Below are 23464 nucleotides of genomic sequence, written 5' to 3'. Positions count from 1 at the left end.
TGAAGAGAGAGAGAGATTTTCAAAGGGGAAGCCAAAGAGAATTTCCTGAGGATCCAAGGGAGGTGCAGCAAAGGCAGAGGAGGGAACCGAGAGGGTGACTGGGAGACGAAGCTGGTGGGAGAAAGTAACAACAGGGCCCAGGGCCTTGCTGTGAAGGAAGCTCCTGGGGAGGAGGAAAGGGAAGTGCTTGGTGGGAAAAAAGGGCGGGGAGTGGGAGGCGGGGGCAGGAAGAAAGGATGACCAGAGGCTGGGACGGAGCAGAACCAGTACCTGTGAGCGTGGGAAAGGAGCCTGCCACGTGTGCCCCTTCGCTTGAAAAATAGAGAAATGGCAAACGCAGAGAACGTAAGGAACCTCACTGAGGCTCGGCCAGGACGGCGGCAATCTGAACTTGACATGCCAGTTTGGACACACAATCCTGGGTAGACATGTCCATCACGGCCCTTTCCGAAGTGTTTTCATTTTCATCTGTACATAAGGTGCCTATCTCCCACCCGGGAATGTAATTTCTGACAAATGGTAACACAGTGTTAGAGAAGCAATATGATTTCTTTGTTAAAAAAGGAAATGCCAGTGTTCTGGACTCCCGGCTCTGGCTCTGTGGTCTCCTCTCCCTGCTCCAAGGACAGACTCATGAACACGTCCCGTTGGAGAGAGAATTCTGCACCAAACCTTGAAAACAGTTAACTAGTTGGAAGCACTCGTGGGGTGGGGGTAGGTCTTACAGCTGCGCGGTGGCACCTTGCACCTCAGAGCCACAGAGAGAACCCAGGAACCTCTGGCCCACCCACCACTCTTCCCCTGTGGCCACGGCGCAGGGTGGGTTCCTGCCGGGAGAGGGACAGGGCGAGGCCCGAGAGCCAGCGAGGGCTCTGGACGCTTGCATGGGAAATTCAAATCACAGAATCCGAGGGGTAAAGGAGAAAGTTGTCTCGAAGATGGAGGTGCAAAGAGAGCCTCCTCCATGTGGGAAGGCTGGAGGAGCGGGAAGCTTTACCAACAAGAGCACAAACAGGGCTTTGCTTCTCCACAGACCCCTCCCTCTTTGACTCTGAGTGTGTTGATGGCAGCGGTTGAGAGATTTATACGCAACTGTTAAAGGTGATAATGATTTGAGCAGTCATCATAAAGTGGTGGGAAAAGCCTCGATTTGGGGGAAAAGGAAAGCCGGGGTCCTCGTCCTCCCTAGCTTGACCTTGGAGCTAATCACTTCCCTTTCTGGGTCTGCTTCCTCGTCTGTAAACAGAGCAGCTGAGTCCTCTAAGATTCCACTGTGCTGGGACAGAGGTTCTGATAACGGAGGGACATGTTTGCTGGGAAGGCAGTTGCCGGAGTCTTTGTTTTCGGCCCAGAAAGGCTGCGTGCGGAGGAAGGCAGAGGGAGGAAGCCGAACAGGTGAGCTCGCCAGCCTTCCATGGGCCTTTCTTAGCTGCTACTCTAACCAAACAAGCCTCCCGGTAAAGATGAGAAAGCCCTCCCCTCCCACTCCCTCGACTTCCAGATTAAAAACATTTTACAGGTTAGTAAATCTCCCGCTGAGGTGATGTAGCAAAGAACAGCTGTGAAGTAATTTTGATAATGATGAGAATAATGACCACATGGCAAGGTTGGGGGCTCCGCCGTTGCAGCTTCAGTGCTCCTGAATAGATAAAAGTGATTAAATACTCCTGATTATCCCTGACCGATATGTAATGGATTTACAGCCCTTTCAATTAGTCAGTATTTGCTTAGGACTCATTATTTTGTCTTTGGTTAAGTAATCAGCCCCGAGACCGCATGTTCCGTCTAATTCCTCTGAGCCGAGTCAGTGCGGGGCCCTGACCTTTGAAATGGCCGGAGCTGCAAGGCAAGAATAACCACGGCCACGGCGGCCTCGGCGGGTCCCCCCGCTAATCCTGACACCACGGGCCAGATCGATACACCTTAGTTTGCTACTAATGTCCTTACATCAAAATGGCCGATTTAGGAACGTGAATCTATCACTTGGCCCTCCAGCCGCCCCTCCGCCCCTTGCCCTCGGCAGCCCTGCCGGCTGAGCGGATCGGCAGCCGCCGCCATAAATAAAAGTGGAACCTTGTCCTGGGCCCGTGACACTGTAACTAATGTCATTCAGCATGGCAACACGCAAGCTGGATAGTCAAAGACCTTCAGCTTCCAATGTGCTCCTCGATTTGTAAGCATTCGCCCCTACAGAATGGCCTGAAAACAATACTGTAGCAAGAAACAGCCCCTGAAATCGTCACCATTTCCCCAGGATTTCCACATGCCCAGGAACATAGAAGAGTACCCAGTGCCTCTGTAAACACTACATTGTCATTTTTTTTTTTTTTTTTTTTGGCCACGGGAGTCTTAGAGTCAACAGCATATACAGACACATGAAACGGACTGCAAACAGGAGGATCAAGATAAAGTGTTAACTTTAAAAGTGTTGCCCATGGTTGATCTTTTTCCAGAAGTAAAGGGGGTTAGATTCTAAGATAATGGATTTGAACAGCTAAAAATTGTCAAAAAAAAAAAAAAAAAAAACCCACACCTTTCATCTCCATCTTACAAACAAGGGCACGAGAGCACCTATCACCTCCTGTGTGTGGCATCTAGACACATGACATGTCCGCAAGCTGCCTCAGCGATCACAGGCACGCTTGGTACCATGAGCTTGGACATGCATGCATGTGGCCAGGTGCCGCCTCCGCCTCGGGGAGGAGCTGGCCCTCGAGAAGAGTGTGGTCGGCATTGCGGATGGATGGACGAGGGAGCTCCTCGCAGCCCTGGGCCTGGGTTGCATTACCTAAAGTTGCTCTCAGCCCTCTGAGCATACATAACAAACATCCAGGGGCCTGCATCATTGTGAATCAGGTCCATTCCCGGCCTAGTCTCACGAAAAACCTGCTGCTTTCTGAAGGGTGCTCAATGGGGGGTGAGAGCTGATAAAACCGGGACTGCTCTGTTGGTCATCAGATTTTGAGAACGGGAAACCGGCGCCTCACTTTGAGAAATCTGTACGGGCCCGTAGAACACGCTGGGAGGAGGCAAGACAACAACACCCGTTTGTCTTTCATCTTGACTTACTGTGAGATGCTGGAAGAGCCACGCTCTCATGATGTTGGTTGCTACTTTGGGGAAAATGCCTCTTTTCTTCTGGCGTTTTTTGTCCTTGTCTGGGTCATCATCGTCACCTGTGCCAGGTGAAGCCACGCTGTTGTCCAGACCATCCCCTGGTGGAAAGACAGGAACACACGTGAGCGCGAACCCAGAGAGGGGGCCAACAGCACGCGCGGCTAATGAGGAGCTCCGCGCGGCTTGTTGAGAGATATCCATTAGCGCCCATAGTCTCTTTCATTAAAGTATAATTGGAGACACAAATATGTAAAAGACAAAATTAAACCAGGCCTCTTCAAATGTTAATTTTGTGTGTCTCACACTCGCCCATATCATTAATTCGATTATAATTGTGTGCTTGACACAGTGCAGTAGCTCTTTGTCAATTATGGAGTCCAATGTGGGAAAACCGCCATCAGAAAACCCATTCGGAGAAAATGCATCCCCGTGCCCATAGTGAACACAGACCGTAGGGTAATCAAGTTAAATGTTCTGTAGTCTATATATTCTAGGCTGCCTGCATAGGTGACAGTAACGGTGTCACTGTTCATTGCACATAACACACTGCCTGCTCAGCCCCTCCCAGACCTGTCACCTCCGGAGCACACGCAGCTGCACACTCCTCGGTGACCCTGCACTCAGCATTTGCATGAAACTTGTAGCTCTCTGCACTGTGGATCATTATCATTAAAAAAAAAAAAAAGGGATACACATCAAGGTAGGGTGCTCACTTAATCAGAAGTTTCTATCAACATCTTTCTCTTCTGTGCTTTTCTTGGGCATCAATTGTGCATTAGCAAAAATCATTTACTTTTTAACAGTCATAGTTATTTTTCTTGCCCTCCGGCAAAAATGCCTTGAAAGCCTGCCTGGAGGGCATCTAAATTATGTATCTAAAAAACTCTTCCGGCAAGGCATTGCAGGACCCCTACTTTCTTAAAATTCATACGCGCACGTCTTCCTGTTTTTGGGAAGGCATCAATCAAGAGCAGCAGTATATGCCATATCCCTACATTAATATTTGAACTAATAACTTTAAAAAAAGGAGAGAAACAAGATCCGACTTGTGGCATAATCAAATGCAAAATAAATGAAGAATACGGGGACAGCGCTCGGGCTTTATAGAAGGCTGTGTTTTCCTTGCACATCATTAGCCCGGAGCCACACGAAAGAGGAAAACAGAGAAGTGGAGAGTTTATGCTCCCCGCTGGTGTTTAAGAAGCCAGGGTCCTGGGAGGACATCTGGGAATTGTGCTGAGGTGGGTTTTTTTGTAATTTAAGAATAGACATTCATTAGCAGTAAATGCCATAAATCCCATGCTAAGTAAAAACCTTGTCCAAGAAAGCCTAAAACAATAAACTCTGTGCTCAATGCAGCCCGAGCTGGCCGCTGCACAGCGGCCCGGGGAAGGCCATAGGCCCACCGGCCCATTCCCAGGCCGCTCCCTCCTGGCGGATGGGGTCACACCGCCACAGCCTGCCTGCCGGGCCCCTCGCCTCGCAACGTCACGGTCTGCTCTGTGGGCCTCCCTGTACCTGTTCTTTTCCTTTCTCACCAAAAAAAACCCTCAACCTTCTTTGACCAGAGAAGCAGAAAAGCCACAGCAAAGAGCCGGCAGATTAATTTTATTGACATTTCCATTTTCACTGCAATGCGATACCCTCCATCACATGGAAGAGATGACCCTCACTATTTACAGACTGACAGGCCACTTCATTACAACCACCCTGCCCCAAGGCAAAGCAGCTCCCCTCCATCTGCCCAAACACTAGAGCATGACCCCGAAGTTGCTGTTCTCTTTTTCTTTGCCGTCTGTTATGATTAAAAAAAAAAAGAGTGAGTCAAAGGGACCCCAAATAGTCAAAGAACTAATCGGAGTGCAGGGAAACAAAAGGCATCTGACTTGTGAATAGTGGGTAGACGGAGGCTACCCTTCATCTGCCTGCGCTCCCTGCACACCCATGCACACTAAGGGGTCGCTTGCACAAGGACACACACACAGGCACGCACACGCACACACACACACACACACACGAGCAGGGACACACACGCTTCTACCATGCCAAGGAACTGCTGCAAGGCAAATTCTCACCCCCACTAATGGCTTCTGACTGCTCCTTGGCAACCCCAGCATTTTAACCTGGGTGGATGTGCTCTCCCAAATACAGACACTGGCGCGATCTCATCAGCTGCTCATGTGACACAGATGGAGAGTGGCTATTAGGAGCCAGGCAGTGGGCCTTGGGGATCTGAGGTGCTGTTCTGTAGCCCGGGGCGGTTTTGAAAAGCAGTACCCGGAGATGAGGAAAAAAAAAAAAACCACACTGCAAGTGCAAGTTTGAAGTCGGTCAGTCTGTCTGCCTGCGACCGATAAAGATATCTTTGTCTCCGTGGAAAATCCAGGAGGCTATCTGGATGTACATTTCAGATAATGTATGTGTGGAACAGCTCTCCCCTCCATGTCTTCCAAATATAAAAACACGCGCTGTAAACAATGCCTGTGTGTATATATTTCTTTCTAAGCACATATGGTTTCTGTGTATATGTTTAAGCTGAAATTGTCAGGATTTTGTTAAAATCTCATTTAGCTTTTCTGATACATTTTTGAATATACTTATTTTCAAAGGTTAATGGCTTAATTGAAGGAAGTTCAACCAAAAAAAAAGGCATTTGCCTTTTTAACCAATCAATGACCTTAAGAATGAGAGACGGCGTTTCCACAGTGCATTTTCTCTTGCTTAAAAGCAAAGAGGGCTGGTAACACTTTCAAACTATATGATTCACTATATTTAGCTCAAGGAAAAGATGGAGCTAGATTGAGCCTCTTTGGATGATTGACTTAAACTGGAGAAGACAGGATCATTACATGAATTTTAATATAAAGCAGTCTGTTTTATAGAAATGTTATAAAATATTTGAATTGGGATCCAGTGTAACAAATAATAGTAAAGAAAAAGGTGACTATTTTTTATAATAACTAGATACTAAATGTTAGATTTTCAAATTAATATTAGTGTTTATGTCTATAAAGAGAAACTTTCCTTTTCAAATACACAATAACTACCACCATCTTTCCTTCAATGTATTTTTGAACCAACCCCAGCATAGAGGACTAACAACAGAATAAAGAAAAAATGTTAAAAAGGCAACTGTGTGATCTGCAACCTAAAATGAAACTGTGCAGATGATGCTGGGGGTAGGGACCCCGAATGTGGCTATTGTTTCAGGCTGTGCGTGTATGGCAGATAGCTGGCAATCCCTGGCACCAGTGCCAAGTGACTTTCTGTGCCCAGAAGGGTGTGTACACCAGCACAGGGGTATGTGCCAAAGGGGGTACAGGAGATAACAGTGTATGTGTCAGCATCTGAAGTTAGGATTCAAAAGTATTTCTTATCTTTTTTTTCTTAATATATTTTTATTGATTTCAGAGAGGAAGGGAGAGGGAAAGGGAGAGAGAGAGAAACATCAATGAGAATCACTGATCGGCTGCCTCCTGCACGCCCCCTACTGGGGATTAAGCCTGTAACCTGGGGCAGGTGACCTCCTGGTTCATAGATCGACACTCAACCACTGAGCAACACTGGCCGGGCTGTTTCTTATCTTTTTATCCCGAGAGCATATTGCCATGTCTGACCCAGAGCAGGTACCCAGCAATTCCTGGGTGAGTGAATGACAGAACTTACCAATAAGCTTATTCTAGGGCCCACCCCTCTTTGCGATAATCCCACACTGAGGCAAGTACCCTCATGATAACACCAAGGGGCTAGGTGGGCTGCCCTTGTACACCTCATCCATGTATCCATACCAGGAACAGTGCCTCTTAGAAGAGGCCCTTCTGAGGGGCTGAATCACAAGCCTTTCCCCCACACTGCCAGCTCCGATGATGAAAAGAGGAATAAAGAGGAACATGGCGCACACCTCTTTCCAAAGGCTGCTGATCCCTTGACTAAGGGCACAGTCTAAGTTTTCAGCAAAGATAGTCCAAATAGCTGTATTGCCGGGATATGCTGTGTGTGACCATGGAAAGAAATACTCAAGGCTTCTGGACAGATAACTTTGAAGTGAACAGAATCATCATGGGAGACTGTTAAAAACACAGGTCCCCAAGCCTCATCCCAGACTTACAGAATCAAAATATCCTCAGGCACAGACAAGGAATTTGTATTTTTAACAAGCTCCTTGATTCTGCTTATGCAATCAGCCTGGAATTGATGCTGAAACTGGCTTTTGAAAGCCACGAGACTAGATGACCCCCGAATTTGAAATAAAACGCAACCTCAGAACAGGTGGATTGTTAAAATTCTACTCTACTCCCATGAGTCTGGTCAGTGGTCATGGTGAGCACCTATAGTCTGGCTGGGGCCTCATTCGTTGTAGGAGAGCCGTGGTGTTCTCTCCATCACACGCACTAGCCAACATAACAAAGCCCCCTCCTAACCTTCTGGTGGTGAGGGTTAAACAGGAAGAAAGAAGCTACAGACCACTGACTCTCAAAATGTAAGTCAGCCCAGCTGGGGTGGCTCAGTGATTGAGCATCAACCCATGAACCAAGGGACTCTGACACCCACGCACATTTGAGGAGCCCTGCTGTAGAGCACAGAGGCGACCTGCTTAGCCGGCTACCCTGGCTGGTGGTCGTCTGAAAGGCCTGAAGCTAGCCTCTGGGTCCTCCTTACAGGCATGTGCTGAAGGAAGCCACACAACCTTTCCACAGCTGAGCACACTACACTCCGGACAGGGCATCCTAGAGAAGGCAAAATCCATATCTGTAGTTGTGTAGCTAGTGAATCACGAAAAGATATGGACATATTATGAGAGGATCCTGAGATGATTTTAAAGCAGAACTTCCCAGACCGTAAAATTCTTGGTCATGAAAAACCACCCAGGCAAAAGGACACCACTTCCTTTCATTGGCATATTGTCTCATTCCATTTAGCCAAAAATCTGTCTATATTTTAGATATCAATTGCTTGGCTTGGAATAAAAAAGTGATACGGTGACGATGTGCTATGGTGAGTTCAATCCCACTGGGATGTGCTCTCTCTGAAACGTAATGCAACAACCAAGAAGATCCTAGTCCATTCTCTTTAACTTTCTCCCTCCTCCCCATCCCAAACCAACAAACAAAGGAACAAAACAAAACAGAACAACAACAACAACAAAAAACCCAGACACTTAGCATTGAAGGTTAAATCCTTGCCCAAGATTTCACAGTTACATGTGGTTACATAAACTGGAGTCCAGACAACTTCAAGTCCAGTGTTATTCTCACATTAACATTGTAAGTTTCCTTTTACTTTTCAAAGTATTACCTCATTTGAACTCTGTTATCAGGGACAGTTCTAAGCAAGGCTTGATCCTATACGTAAAGGTTTAAGTGCAGAAAAGAGATTAGATCTAGGTCCCAGGGCCGGCCCTGAGCTAGAGCCGGGCCAGGCTGATCCCAGTTCAAACAGAAATGTGCAAACTTTCCTTCCAAAAGCAAGCCAGTGTCTCTGAGACAGATAACTATGTTCAGTACAGCAGGCGTCTTCGACACCCCGGATTTTTGTAATCGATTTATTGCGGTCCAAGTGGAGACCCTCCTATGGCCCGCAACAGACTGGCTTTCGGAGCCCAGAGATGCTCCAAACACTTGAGATGGGCTAGCTGTACAGTCAGGAGCCCGCGGGCTGTGATGCCCTCACTGTGCAAGCTGTTAAACACTCCACAGAGCTGAGATTAAAGTGTGATAGTCCTCTGCCCCCAAGTCACTTTTTGAAAAACAGAATAAGGTTTCTATGACGTTTTGGTACACTGTCACGTTACAAACACCTAAAACTGCCCTCTCAGTGTTATACCTTCAGAGGAATAATCAGGACAAAGAAACATGTAGTTTTGTTAATAGTTAATGGTATTTGTACTTCTTTTTGATAAATCGGTGGTGTGTTATTTAATCCTCACTTCTCCAAGTTTTGGACCAAGTTTAATAGTCAAATACATTTATACAAAAATATGTGCTTTAAAGGAGAATATCTCACCTGGAAGAACATGGCTTTTCCCTCTATCATCGTTGATAAATAGAAACACAGTATATTACCATTTTCAGTTTATGCAATGTAAATTTACTAACTTCATACATATGCATGTGCTCGCATGCACACACACACACACACACACACACCTTTCAAACAATCTATCCCCAGGAATTAAGTCTATTCATGAATACATAGATACTGATATATGTGATTATAAATCTATGTGCATATAAATTAAATTGTATCTATTTCAAATAATTCACCAATTTGTACACAAGTGTCCAAATATATTTGTAGATGAACTGCATTTTTTGCCTACACTCAAATATACATATGCATACATATACATACACTAATTCATAGAGTTCTTAAAGTGTTTTTATCTAATATTAAAGGGAGTAATCCCTTTTCTACACCATTTCTCTAGCTCTAGAACACAGGGCCCTCATTTTTATCATTACTGCTGTCATTTTCATTATCATCATTATGACAAGTAGCATTCATTGGGCGCTTGCATGGTCCCAGTCTTCATTCAATCTTCACAACAAGTAAATGAAATAACTACTGTTATCAATCCCCTTTTACAAAGAAGAAAAGTGAGACGCAAAGAAAATAACTTGTCAGAGGTCACACAGTTAGTGCGAGAGTGGTGTTTGTCCTCCAAAGACCATGCTCATGTCCTCTACCCTCTTCCTTAAATGTATGAGAGGACAGGAAACTGTGCCCAGTGAAGCTGGGTTCTGGATTAGCCCTCACTGCATAAGAAATAAACCCAGGAGTGAGGCCTTGTATGTTCACGTTTATGTCCCAAAGTGATAGTGGGTGACAACATATTTAAAAGTAAATACGGGGAGCATTTGAGATCTTGCTCCCAGGAACATGTCCTCATTTTGGCTCAAATAAACGCATAACATTTTTCAAAAAATAAAATAAATAAAAGGAAGTATGAACCAAGAAGCAAGCAGATGCACACTTTTACACAAACAAGTATATCAATTATATACAGGGTCGTTACTGTTCCCTGTGGATCTACAGTTCATATTAATATTAAATAAGAATTTTGAAATAGGATTATCTGTTGAATTTTAAAGATTTTTCTGAGCCAAGGGATCTTTCAAGATTCCATGCCTTTAGTCCTTTCCCCTTGGCCGGAAGGCCCTTTTTCTTCTTTGTTTTCCTTTCCCTCCTTCCCATTCATTTTCCTTTGTCCAGGCAAACTCCTATTCAACCTTCAAAATCCAGAGGAAAAGGAACTTTCTTTGTAAAGCTTTCCCCAGTCCCCCAAAACAAAGTAGTACACTATGCTTTTTACTTTAGAAGTTTGTTCTTGCCTTTGCTATATTTACTCTTCTGTTTTGCAATGTATCTATTTACTAATTTGTCTGTCCTATTTGACTATGAGTTTTTTCAAGGTGGGGTTAGTAAATACACAAATGTGAGTGGAATGGACACTCTGGCAGTAAGAGCCTTTAGATATATTATTAGGGCCCTGTGAGAATGTCACCTGCTTTGAAGAAAGTGTCCCTGAAGAAGATTCCCTGCTCCAATAGCCACCAAGCCTTGGGCTCCCTCACTTCTCCCCGCCCCCACCCGCCCCTCCCCCCGCCTTATGGGCAGTGGGAGCATGATGATGTCCAGTGATTTACTGTTTACATATGTGCATGACCCTCCTCGAAGATGGTCCTTACACGTCTGAGACACGTGTCATATATTGTTTACGAAAACAGTAATCTATCTCAAGCCCTATTCTAATGGGGAAGAGAGAGTGCTGCCCACTGCCCAGGCTGTTCAGATTACTGGGAACGTTATAGCTAAAAACGAAGTAGCATGCAGCCATGGACCGGCAACACAGTTCTTTACAAGTTCGCTTTCTGCCATCAGCTCATTATGCTTTTTTTTTTTCTTTTAATGAAGTACTCTGAACACAGGATTAAAATGCACTAAGAGTCAAAATATATTTTCTTCCAGGGACTACCTTCCAAGAGTTTAATGTAGGACATTCCGCTCAGGAACCTGCATCAGGGTTTCAAAAGAGATGGGAAGTGGAAGAAGAAGAAGAAGGTGGAGGATCGGAGGAGGAGCAGAGGGCAGAGGAGGAGGAGAAGGAAGGAGAGGAGAAAGAGAAGGGAAAGAAGAGGAGGAGGAGAAAGGAGGGGAAGGGGAAGGGGGATGGGAGGGAGGAGGAGGAGGAGAAGCAGCCATCCTCAAAGTAAATCTTTTTCCACATGCGATTTACCTTTCTTCACATTAGATCAGCTTGGGGGGCGGGGGAAACTGCCGACCCAGAAATGTAAGGAGGGTGAGGGGCGAGAGGCCAGCAGCGAGACCTGCTAATTACTGATCTCTTTTACTCTCCTGCTGTGCTTAACTGTCTGGACACGTTAAAGTGAAATTTTTCTGTGATTTTTCAAGTGACTAGTTCATGGCCCGCTAGCATGGAGGGAAGCAGAAGAGATGAAACGCTTTCGTTTACATGCAACATTTACTAACTGTGTGGATTTTCCGCCATTAAAGAGGACAGTGACCCAGGCCACCTTTTTCACACTCAAAAGAGCACTGAAAAAACAAGTCTTCATCAGCTTACCTCGGGCTTCCCTGGTTCTGAGCACCCTCCCCCCAGGGCAGGAGCAGAAAGGGGAAAAAAAGAGAGGATTTTAGGCTCCTTTCTCTTCAACTTTTCAGGCGATATAAGCAGCATTTAGCAAATTCAGCCCCAAATGGCTCCAAATGCTCAGAGCTGCAGGGGCTCATTCTTTGTTATCCTCCCTCTATTTACACAGGATTTACCAGGCTCTCCACTGAGGAGGCCCAAAGCGCTGGCATTCTCACCGGCTCGCCCTGGACTGTGGCCGGCAGCTCGGCCCTGGCCTGCAGTGGATGGAGGTGTTCTGCAACCTGGACAAGGCAACAGACTGCTCCCTAAGTCAGCCACCCCCACGGCACCTGGCTGGGTGCAGCAGCTGCGCCGCGGAGGCCCGCGAAGATGAGCTCACCTTCCAGAAGAGAAGCGGAAACCCGGCCAAGGCTGTGCAAATGTGTGTCCGGAGACAAATAACATGCACTTTAAAATATGCATCTATGTCATGTAATGGAAAGGGGTGGGTGAAAAAAAAATTCAGAGTGCCTCTTGGATGAAAACCACTTCACCCACTGGTTGGAAAAATAAAGTGTAAAAACAGACAGATGGACACATATGTAAATGTGGCTGTGTTGTAGGCTTTCGCTGGCAATGCGAGTGGCGTAGTATAGTTTTGCACGCCTGTATTTTCCATATCATGTTGAATCCTGTTAACTGTGGAACAGAAACATCCTGGTCCTGGTCCTTGACCAAATCAGTCCCCTCAATTTACCTGTCAGGACCCATAAAGTGGCTTTGTTTATGGGCTGGGACTCTCTAATCCTTTACACCAGAAATGAACGAAGGCTTCCAACACGCTGACCTCATGGTTCGCTGAAGTTGGTTGCTCTCATTTATATTTCACTTGAATTTTTAAAAGTATTTCAAGAAAGAATACCTCCTCTCCTAACCTTCCACAGAATTCTCTAAAGGCTACTGACTGGAGCTGGTAGAAAAGTATATTCCTTTGCCATTATAATTCAGCAGGCTGCCTAATCTCTGTGGTGGGGGATAAAAGAATGTACTTATTACTCAGTTACCTGATAAGCACGTATAAAAGCACAGAGTAGGTTCTGGAGTTATTCACAGTCCATCATAATAAAGCTCTTCTGGGCACTCTAATGATTCATTTTTAGTGATCTCTCCAATGCCCTTTTCCACAGTTAACACGCAGGTTTTATTAAGGCAGAAACAGGGACAAATGTCCACTCAAGTCCCAGCTCTCAAATTTGACTCTACTTGCACTCCACTACCCACAGCTAAAGCTTCTGTAATGTGCTGTTCGCCTCCCCAGAGTGGCATTTCAGCTAACAGAGTTCACAATCTTTCAGCCCTAAACACAGGAGGCTGCTATCTTCAAGTCATCCTAGGAATGTGCCAGATACCATCATCTCCCTCCTGCGATACAAAGAACAAGAAAGAGAGGGACCAAGGGAAGACTGAGCTGATCAAGTTACCAACAGCCCAGAATGCCCCTCTCCGAAGGTTAATCTTTGAACCAGTAAATGTTATAATTAGGAGCCTTGAAGTTGGGTTTAGGCTGGTCATTGAAAGACCGACCCTAAAAGAGAAAGTATGAATGGAACACATCTCTTTTCACCTAATGGTTTGACACACGGGTCATGATGTTTACGGGAAATCACACAAAAATGAGTTGTTATGATGTATGAGTCTCTTCCCCACATCTCTACAAAAGAAAGAAGGTGACTGGGGAGAAATGTCTTCTCCATGTCACTTAGCTATGTTGCCGTAGAAATCGTGAACATTATGCAAATAATGTTGGCACCTTTGCTAGAGGAAAACATTATTAAATTATGCTCTAAGTATTTTGTCTGCTTTAGTAATTACTCTCATGTAACTGTAAATATAAATAGCTGTTATTCTGTTTAAATTTTTAATCATGCAAAATATTGTCACACAAAATGTCCTTCTGTTACAGTCTAACTGGGATTTTCTTTTTAAAACTATCCATATTTAACTGAAGTGGATTATTTTTAGCATTGTAAAGTGTTTTAGCAAAGATAGCTGGCTAACATCTCTGAATCAACAGGTCTTTCCAGGGAAGATATGGCCTTTATATTTGCAAAAAGAATTTCCTACTAAAGTCCTTTGATACAAAAATGTATTTTTAACCTTTTATACTAAAACTGGAATATAATTAGTCTGTTCCCAAGAATGTATTAACTACATCCAACCTATATGTTTAGTATACACTGATAATATTCTCATTTTATCATTAACTATAAGATTTTCTAGTTTATTGTCTCTTAGCATACTTTTATGTGAAATGAAACACTAAATATCAACCAATGATATTTGTTAGGAGTAATAACAGGAAAGTAAAGTTCTATCTGGAGCAGTAATTATTTCATCCAATTTTTAGGATCTTTCATTATCATATGTGCTATCTGAAACAAAAACAGGGGCAACACATTCTATAATATCAAAGAGTAGATCAGTTTGAATTCTTAATATGGTATTTCTCTGTAAATTTGTATTGGCAGGTATTGTTTCAAATAGCAGCACAACAAAAACAGAAAGACTAAATATTGATTCCACTTTCTCAACTGTAAAATAAAAACAAAATAATATTTTAATAAAAGTATAACTTTGTGCCCTCGCCAGTGTGGCTCCGTTGGCTAGAGCCTTGTCCCGTACACTGAAGGGTTGCAGGTTCAATTCCCAGTTGGGGTGCATAATGGAGGCAACCGATATTTCTCTCTCACATGGATGTTTCTCTCTCTCCCTCCCTCTCTTTTCCTCTCTACCTAGAATCATTGAAAAAAAGATCCTGGAGTGAGGATTACTAAATAAAAAAATTAATTAATTAATGAATAAATGTAACTTTGCTTTGTTAACTAATGCAAAGAGACCGCCACCTTAATAATAGTAATGCTTACTAAGAGAACTAGATTGAGCTAACTATCAACACTCCCTTTGGGAAATTGTTAGGAAGCCAGTCACAGTTTATCCAGAAAAAAGAACAATAGTACCTGTGAAGTTGATAACTGCTTTTAGGTGAATATTTTTTAAACCATTAACCCATCAGAATGGGAGCATATTTGTTAATTATTAGAAAATAATATCTGTACATTTTTAAAAACATTTTCATATGACAGTTTCCTAATAAAACTCTGTATTTTTGTTTTAAGAATTTTATAAAATAAATTATTAATATTTTAAAAGTAGCTATTGTGCATAATTGTTTTAGTTAAATCTACTTTGATTTGAGAACAAGCAGGTATGTTTTTGTAATGGGTATACATGTAATAAACCTACGGAAAAAAAATAATATGACTGCTTACCAAGAATAATCTAAAATAGCATAAATTAATTATTCTTCATATAGCCTATATATTTAAGAATGACAGACACAGGGGCCTTTTAGAAGTTCACTTTAAGTGGGGAATGACTGCCAAAGGGTGTGGGGTTTCTTTTGGGTTGATGAAAACATTCTAAAATTGTTCATGGTGATGGTTGCACAACTGTGTAAGTATACTAAAAACCATCAAATTGTACACTTTAAATAGGTGAATTAAATAGTATGTGAATTATATCTCAATAAAGCTGCTATGTTTTTATTTATTTTTTATTGATTTTAGAGAGAGAAGAAGGAAGAGGGAGAGAGAGAGATAGAAACATCGATGATAAAGAAACATCAATCTTCTGCCTCCTGCTCACCCCTTACTAGGGATCGAGCCTGAAACCCAGACATGTACCCCGACTAGGAACTGAGCCTGCGATTTTTCCTTCATTGACTGGCTTATTTCACTTAGCATAATGCTCTCCAGTTCCATCCATGCCGTTGCAAATGGTAAGAGTTCCTTCCTTTTTAGAGCAGCATAGTATTTCATCGTGTAGATGTACCACAGTTTGCTACATTTTTTAAATGAACAAATTTTGCTCTCCTATAAAAAAGCATGGTGGAACAAATATAAGATCCTAGTAGTCGAGGTTGAACATATCCCATTTAGAATCTTTTCTAAATTGCTAAGAAACAATGTGATTTCAAGGCCACTCACTAAAACCATCTCAACACCTTGCATATAAACAAACATATGCACTCAGAAACATTCAGGATGGTTTTTATACTGTTTATGTTACAAAAATATGCATTAGTGAAAATACTGAAATTAATACTGAAATTGATCCTTTTCCACATTCCATTGTATTATTGCAAAACCCTGGACCAAATTATTTATCTCTTTCAAGCTTACTTTAATCATCAGAATAACTCTAGTAACTTCCAAAACACACACACACACACACACACACACACACACACACCACTCCTACATTTCTTTCCATTTCTTCTACATAAGCTTCTTCAAGTCAGCAACCATATTTTTTATTTTTTTCATGTCCTTCTCAGGACTGTATAACGATATGGGTGCAGTCAGAACCTAACCTTTTATTGGATAAAAGGATAGATGACTCTTGTATTTCTTGGAATATGCTTTATTTTTTGTGGGTTTATATCTAAAAGTTGCAAACAGAAGCTATCTAGGATTTGGTCTACAAGAGTTGGAAACTGGTCATAGAGTGGATGTTTCGTAAATTTCAAAGACATTAACTTGTAAGACGCACCGTATGGAGGACCCAACGTGATTGAAACCGACATTAACAGCAGAGGCATCCCACTTTTGGAAGCGTGCCTTCCATCCTTGGTCCACCCTTCTTTGTCTAAATGTATTTATTCTATTTTGTGAGCAGCTATTCTACTCTGTACAGTGGAGGCTCGTTTCTGACGTACTCCATGCCCTTCCGCTCCGTCCCTCCACTTTCTCCCCACAGAACTGCACACACCCTTGGGGGCGGGGGTGGGGGAATGATGATGCAATAGAAGAGGCATGAGCTGTGGAATAAAACAGATCTTGCATTGAACTTCCAGATCTATTTCTTACTGTTCGAGTGTAACCCTGGTCAAGAGATTAATTTCCTCATCTCTGAAATGGGAAGAATGATACATACCCAATAGGTTAATTGTGAAAAGTAAATGAAAGAAGAGTAATAGCTGTTACTTATTAAATCACTACCTTGTGCCAGGTGCTTTACTCTTATTAACAAGCTTAGGAGCTTTACACAGGGCCTTAGGCTCACACGATACCTGACGCAGCAGAGGTGACACCAATAAACGTTAGTTGTTTCCTTCCCTAAAATGAACTAATATGAGAGGATAAACAAAATGTAGTCTATCCATACACTGAAATACTTAGCAATAGAATAAAGCTACGGATACCTGCAACACGTCACACTTCAAAGTCATTACACTACATGGAAAAAGCCAAACACACATACAAAAATGCATACTGCATGATCCCAAGTATATTAAGTTCTAGAAAGTGTCAATTAATGTATAATAACTTCGGACAGATCAATGGTTGCTTGAGGTCAGGCATAGAGGGAGGGCTGCATTAAAAAGGAGTATAGGAAACTTTTTGGTGGTGATGAGAGCTTATAGTATCTTGATTGTAATGCTGGCCTCATAAGTGTACCTGGTATACAACTGTCAAAACTCATTAAATGGTATACTTTGAATGGGTGAAGTTTTTGGATGAAAATGATACCACCATAAAGTTGATAAAAAATAATGTTGAGCAGATTGTAGGTAAATTTACATAAACCTGTTATGTGGCATAAAACAGATTTTAGTGGAAAGTATAGCATGCAATACACAGCAGTGAGCGTAGGGAGTCTCCAGGTTATTGTGGTAAAGTTCTGAAAGGACAAAACGATTTAGAGCAGCATTTAAAAGATGCTAAAGGTAGATTTTCAACACAAAATAGCTTATTTACACTATTTTATTCAATTTTACGAAGATGCAAAGTGGATGGTCAGGATGCACTTTGCATATTTTACCAAAAAATAATTTTCTCCATTGGCCAACTGCCATTATGAGAAATATTATTAACAACGAACTATTCGACTTGCAAAAATAGTATCAATAATTTTTAAAAAGGCAACAGAAGTCAATCTTTATTCATTAGGCCATATGACCTCCCTCGGAAAATTATATTTTAAAAATTCTTTTGGGGAATTCGGTATTAACCCATTCTCCCACTCATAAAAAGGTCTCTGCTGGAGATTTTAGTCAAGTTCAGAGGAAAATGACACGAGTTATGAAAGACTCTGAGCACCCTTAAGATTAAAAATCAGTGGGAAATACAGAATTAAGATGAACCCTTGCCAGCCACCTCCACGCCTTCAGAAAACCCCTGCATCCATCATACGAACATGGACTGGAACTAACATTTATGGAGTACCAGCTTGTGCCAGGTACCACAGGCATCATCTCATCTGCAGGACGGTTCAGAGCTGGACATTTCAATTACCAGTTAGTATCTTCAGAGAGTGAAGCCACACCGATTAAGAAACTTGCCTAAAGTCACATGGCTATTCCGTCTCAGAGCTCGTCTCCACTCAGGTCCATGAGCTCAACTTCACCACAGAGCCTGCATTCCCATAGGACGTGGAATTAATATTTTTAAAAAGTAGAATGTGGGGGGAAACTGCCTTATGACTTTGAATCTAGGTACCTGGTACTTACGAAAGCCTGATCATGGCCAAGTGATTCATCTGAATTTTGAGATAAGTGATATTGGGCTCATATCAGATAATTAATAAGAGTTTCATTTCATTCTTATTTTTCCTTTCCTTCTTTCATTTCTTTTAATGACTCATTCACATGGGGAAAAAATTGAAAACAGAGTCACCACCTGCTGAAAAACACCCTTGCTTGAGAAAAATAATTTTTTCCTCAGTCTTCTAGAACTCCTACTTGAAAATAGCACAAAAGCAAAAGGCCGCGTTTGCCACAGCTGAAGAAATATTACAGCACTGGATTGCCATCCATCTAATTCTAGAAAGACCAGGAGCTTAAAACCACATAACTATTAGTTTGCCACAGCACACCCCCATATTCTGTCATGAAGACAGAAAACTCAACTTGAGGGGTACCAATGTGAACTTTATTCAGGCCCTGTTAGCTGATAAAACAGGAGCTGTAAAGGTCTTAGTCTGGGAGGAAAAGGTGGCTCAACCATTCGCCAGGAGGGAAAAAAAAAGGGGGCGGGGGGCTGTTCAGGTTTTTTCATATACCTGTGCAAGCCAGCCTATGGGAGAACTGACATCTTTGCTGTACGATCAGATGTCAGAGCCACCAATCAAATAGCAGTCCAACCTTAATATGCTGATGCAGCGAATTTCCGGATCTTGATCACACTAGGCTAGGGAGTCATTCTTCTCAGTGATGAAGTCTGTGAATGCACTCTTGAGAAGATAACAAATTAAAAACCAGCTGACTCGACACCATTGAGTGAGGAATTCACTGCTGACCCAGTATAACACGATTTCTACCACCAGTCAGTAATCACTGAAGAGGTGGCCAACTTTATTTCATAATTGTAAAACTATTCCTAACAGAGGGTCTTAGCACAGCTAAATGATAACTGTTTAATTTACATCATGCTAAAATTGGTAATGACTTCCTCAGCTGTTTATACCCTGATTCTTACTTTGTTAAAATTTAAAGATTCTAAAGCAAATTAGAAATTCCCAAAAGTGGTGTATTATTTAAATAATCAGAAATCTGAAAAAAAACACACCTATATAACTAGAACATTACTCCATTTTGAAAATATATTTCATACCTATACAATTCCCACTAAAATATCTAGTTTCTCAATAGCTGATTATTTTGCTGGAAAGTAAAGTTGACAGCAACCACAAAACATTAGAAAAACAATTACAGTTATTATGAGACTTGTGTCCTACACTTCAAAAGATATGATGTTGGATTAAAATACTTTATATTTGCATAGTGATTTCAGCTTCCAAATGATTTTTTCCAATTTTTGGTCACAACAAAGCATAAGAGGCATATACCATTATCCCCATCTAACAGATAAAGCAAGTACAGTTAACGTCATGCTAACTCTTGCCTTCCCCGAAGCACTTTCCATTACTTATGGTTTATGGATATTATTAAGTTGAACCATCTGAAATTACCAATATTTGACAATTTTTAACCTACCAACATGGCAATTTCATAAAGCAGTACAGCCAGTTTTTATCAATCAGAATGCGGTTGTTTCTTTGGTTTTTTCTATTTTTTCATTGTGCTTGTTTTTAGCGATATGTCTAGCCTCACTTTTACAAATCCTTCCAATTATTTTCTCTTTCTATACTGAGTAGATAAAAAGGTAAAGTGGAAAAAAATACTAATAACCGAAGCCCTAGCCCATGAAGAGCCAAGACATTACACAGGAAAAACTTACCAACAACCAATTAGGAGGTGGGAGACTTTGCTATGTTTTTCAATAGGGAAGTAGCAAATAGTCTGTTCATACTACTTAGAAAAAGGAAAAGGAACTACCCTTGTCAATTCTAATTTCAAACTTCAACCATAGCAATTAGCATTGAGAAATGATTAGAATATATTCTATTATATGCCTCTGGAGAAATGTTCCCTCTAAATGTTTCCTATAATAGCAGCAACATTAATAAAAAACAACAACAACAACAATATTTATTGAGCACTTACTCTGTTCCAGACACTCTGCTAAGCACTTTATGTGAATTACCCCATTTAATTCTCACTATCCTAACCGGGGTGATTTTCCTTCCACACATAAAGAAACTGAGGCTTAAAGGGACCAAGCAATTTGCCAAAGTCATACAAGTAGTAAGTGGCAGAGACAGGATTCTCAGTCACACTCTTCCAACACTGTGAGACGTTGCCTCCCATGAGACTTCAGAGCCCATCTATCCAGAATTTCCCATCACCATAAAACATCGTAACATTCCTGTACTCTTTTGAATCATTCAGTCGGTTGAAATTTTGGCGGTCTGTCAATTTCAAATACATAATAGGAAATGTACATGTTAATATAAACATCATGAGGACAGACGCGAGCTCCCTCCTATTACCGCTCAGCGCTCCCAGCACACACAACCGTGCCCAGCACACAGTGGGCACTGAAGACATGTTTGTGAAGTGGGGATACACAGTAATTCTCCTCTGTGGCTTTTTTCATTCCTGGAGCCTTACCTTCACCTCTCTTCCTTGTGAGAAAGTAGCTCTCAACCACTCCCATTCTAGACAAGACTTTGCAAACCTCCCCCCAGGGCCACTGCCACTACCACCTTTGCCCTTGCTGTAAGTGCTAAAATTGATTCATCTTAATGACAAAAATGTGATAAAAGGGCCCCAACCACAGAGGTGGAGAAACCACTCCTACCCTTTAAACAAATGCTGCTTTCTGATGCCCCAATGGCTTTTCTTCTCTTGCTAAGGTTCAGTAAGTACTGAAGGCTCAGGCCCAGTGAATATGGGTCAGGTTTGTAACACAACAACTCCACCCCTTTCATTACCATCCTGCTAGGCGTAACCCCCCAAAACCATAAATAAATAAAGTTATTGGTCTCAGAGGTTATTGGGGTGCTTTGGAAATCTTAAAAACACGATTATCTCCCGTAGGAATTCGCTAGCCTTTCCATACGCCAACCAGCACACTGGGACTTCTAAATTACATACCGTAATTGACATAAAATATCTGTCCCATCAGTGAATATCTTTATTAGCATCAAAACCACTCACAACTAGTGCTCCTCAATGTTATTAAACATAACTTGTTCTAGGTGTTGCTTTACTAATTAGTCAGGATGAGCCCGAGGAAGAAAATCTGGGTCATGTTAAATTAATTGGAATGAGCATGAAAATTAGCAGAGCAAACTGCATCAATTTTCTATAGAGAGTCTTTCTTCATGTTGAGAATAAAAATGGATATTATGAGGCATTAACCAAACTGCCTTCTGTGACTGCCAAGAGGTGTGTTACAGTAGCCCAAAATATCATGCTCGCAGATTTTCAGAAGTTAATGAGACATTTCCAGGAATGGTAAATACATGGTGTTAAAATGGGTGTGCCTCTGATGGGAAAATGCCAAGTCATTTCATGTTTATTCAGGCATAACAAGCTCTTCAAAATGAGCATAATTTAAGAGGTGAATAGTGCAAAGAGGGCTAACATTCAACTAATTTTCCTTCAGAAAGAAAAGATTACATTGAACAACAACAAAAAAAAAATGAATTAAGAGGTTTACAGATCAACAAGTCAGCCACCAGGACGGCCGCTCTGCTCAGCACCTGCACCGCAGCCCCCGCCACGAAGTTTTCGAGAAATGTCCCAAAGGCACGGAACAAAGCGAGCAGAACTGATTACAGCCCCGCTCGCCGCCTCGCCATCTCAACTCTGTTTGGCTTCCTAATGAGCTCACTAAAAACCCAATTCATCTCCCCTCGCCCTCCTCAGCCCTCCTTGAAAGCCACCGGTATGGAAATTACAGATGAAACATTTCCAGGCTGGGTTCTACCCGGCACGCCTTCCCCAGGCGGGGCCCTGACCCCCACCTGGAACACAATGGATGGGGGTCCGCAGCGTCCAGAATCAAGAGGCCCAGCCAGGTGAAGGCTCTTTTGCGGGGTGACACTGATTTCCGCCTTCACGGGCCCCCGCCCAGGAATGCGGGGATGTCCTGGGTTCCACCGCGCAGAAAAGACACATTGTCATGCAGGAGAGGAGAAATGAGTTGTACTCAGGACAAATAGCGGAACCAGGCTAATGCGAATTCCCAGCCTGTTCGTGGGGAAACTCCCCGGGTTCCTCATTACGTCGAGTCGAATCCTCACGGCCCCTAGCCTGTAACTGGAAGATTACCGAATTGATGGATCCTTAGTTTAAAATGCAGCTGTTTTATTCTGCTTTAGTAATTAATTCTTTTTCCAATACTCTATTGATTAAGCGTAGACCCTGATAAAGTTCAAACTGAGGAGGCTCTCTCGTGGCGTCCTTAGCTGCTCAGGAGAGTCAATGAAAACTTCCTGCGATCCCACCTGCCCCCTCGGAGTGCTGATCCAATGAACAGAGCAGTTTTCTTCTCATAAATTAGTCAGGCCATGTGGAGCTGTATTAGCTGATCGTTGCTTTTGTCTCTCTACTTGCTGACTTGCTTTTCAGTTTTGCTGGCCTTTGTGCTGTCACACACAAAGTCGGAGTGCAGCTGCCATTCTGAACCCAGACCAAGGTAAAGAACAATTCGCACAAACTACATTTCCCCCGTTTCACACAGCTGCAGCTCCCCAAGCAGTGCGGGGCTCCGTGGGGGTCTCCTGGGACCCAACTAGCTGAGAAATCAGTGCTAAAGCAGACAGACAGACTGTGGAACTGAGGGGGGAGAGAAAGTAACCTATTTTCTTCAAGGTTTACCAGGCTTTTTTGTCCTTTTTGCCTTTTCCCCGACAGAATTTGTGCTGTCGAATTTTCAACCACACGAAGCTGTTTTGTTTTCACAGATGACATCAAAGAATGACAGAAGATTGGGGGGGCAGGGGGGGATAATCTTAGGACACCTGGTCAGATGGCATCAGTGAGCTCGGGCACGCCTACTAACCAAACGGGCGTGGAGTACAACCATATATAAATGGCCATTATCAACACAATGCTAGTTAGTAAGAAGAGGGATCACCAACACGGTGCTCCTTCTCAAAGGGTCACATGTACCGGGATCAATGTTGGTGAGTAGAGCAAGTGCGATAACAGAAAGTTTCTCAGGTTACAACCCTGCACAATGGATTTTTGTCTCTACAAAGATCACTGCTACTGGGAATGCTTTTAGGGTAATGGACTTATTCGCTCTACCTGCCCCCGCACCTTCCCCCTACACTCACCTC

At 42.7% G+C, this 23464-nt stretch overlaps 1 protein-coding gene across 9 annotated transcripts in view; it reads right to left on the bottom strand.

The window, feature by feature from the left end:
- The window catches only part of MEIS2 (Meis homeobox 2), a 224179-nt gene that overhangs the window by 137170 nt on the left and 63545 nt on the right, over nt 1–23464 (bottom strand). For all 9 annotated transcript variants that reach the window (XM_006778104.2, XM_006778105.2, XM_006778101.2 and 6 more), the window contains one exon: nt 3070–3215. In XM_006778104.2, coding sequence (XP_006778167.1) covers nt 3070–3215 — 146 coding nt within the window. The remainder of the gene's footprint in view (nt 1–3069; nt 3216–23464) is intronic.

The sequence above is a fragment of the Myotis davidii genome, unplaced genomic scaffold (genome assembly GCF_000327345.1).
Source record: "Myotis davidii unplaced genomic scaffold, ASM32734v1 scaffold46, whole genome shotgun sequence".
In the NCBI taxonomy this organism is placed as follows: Eukaryota; Metazoa; Chordata; class Mammalia; order Chiroptera; family Vespertilionidae; genus Myotis; species Myotis davidii.
Note: the sequence above shows the minus strand (reverse complement) of the source record. Positions and strands in the feature narration are given on the sequence as shown.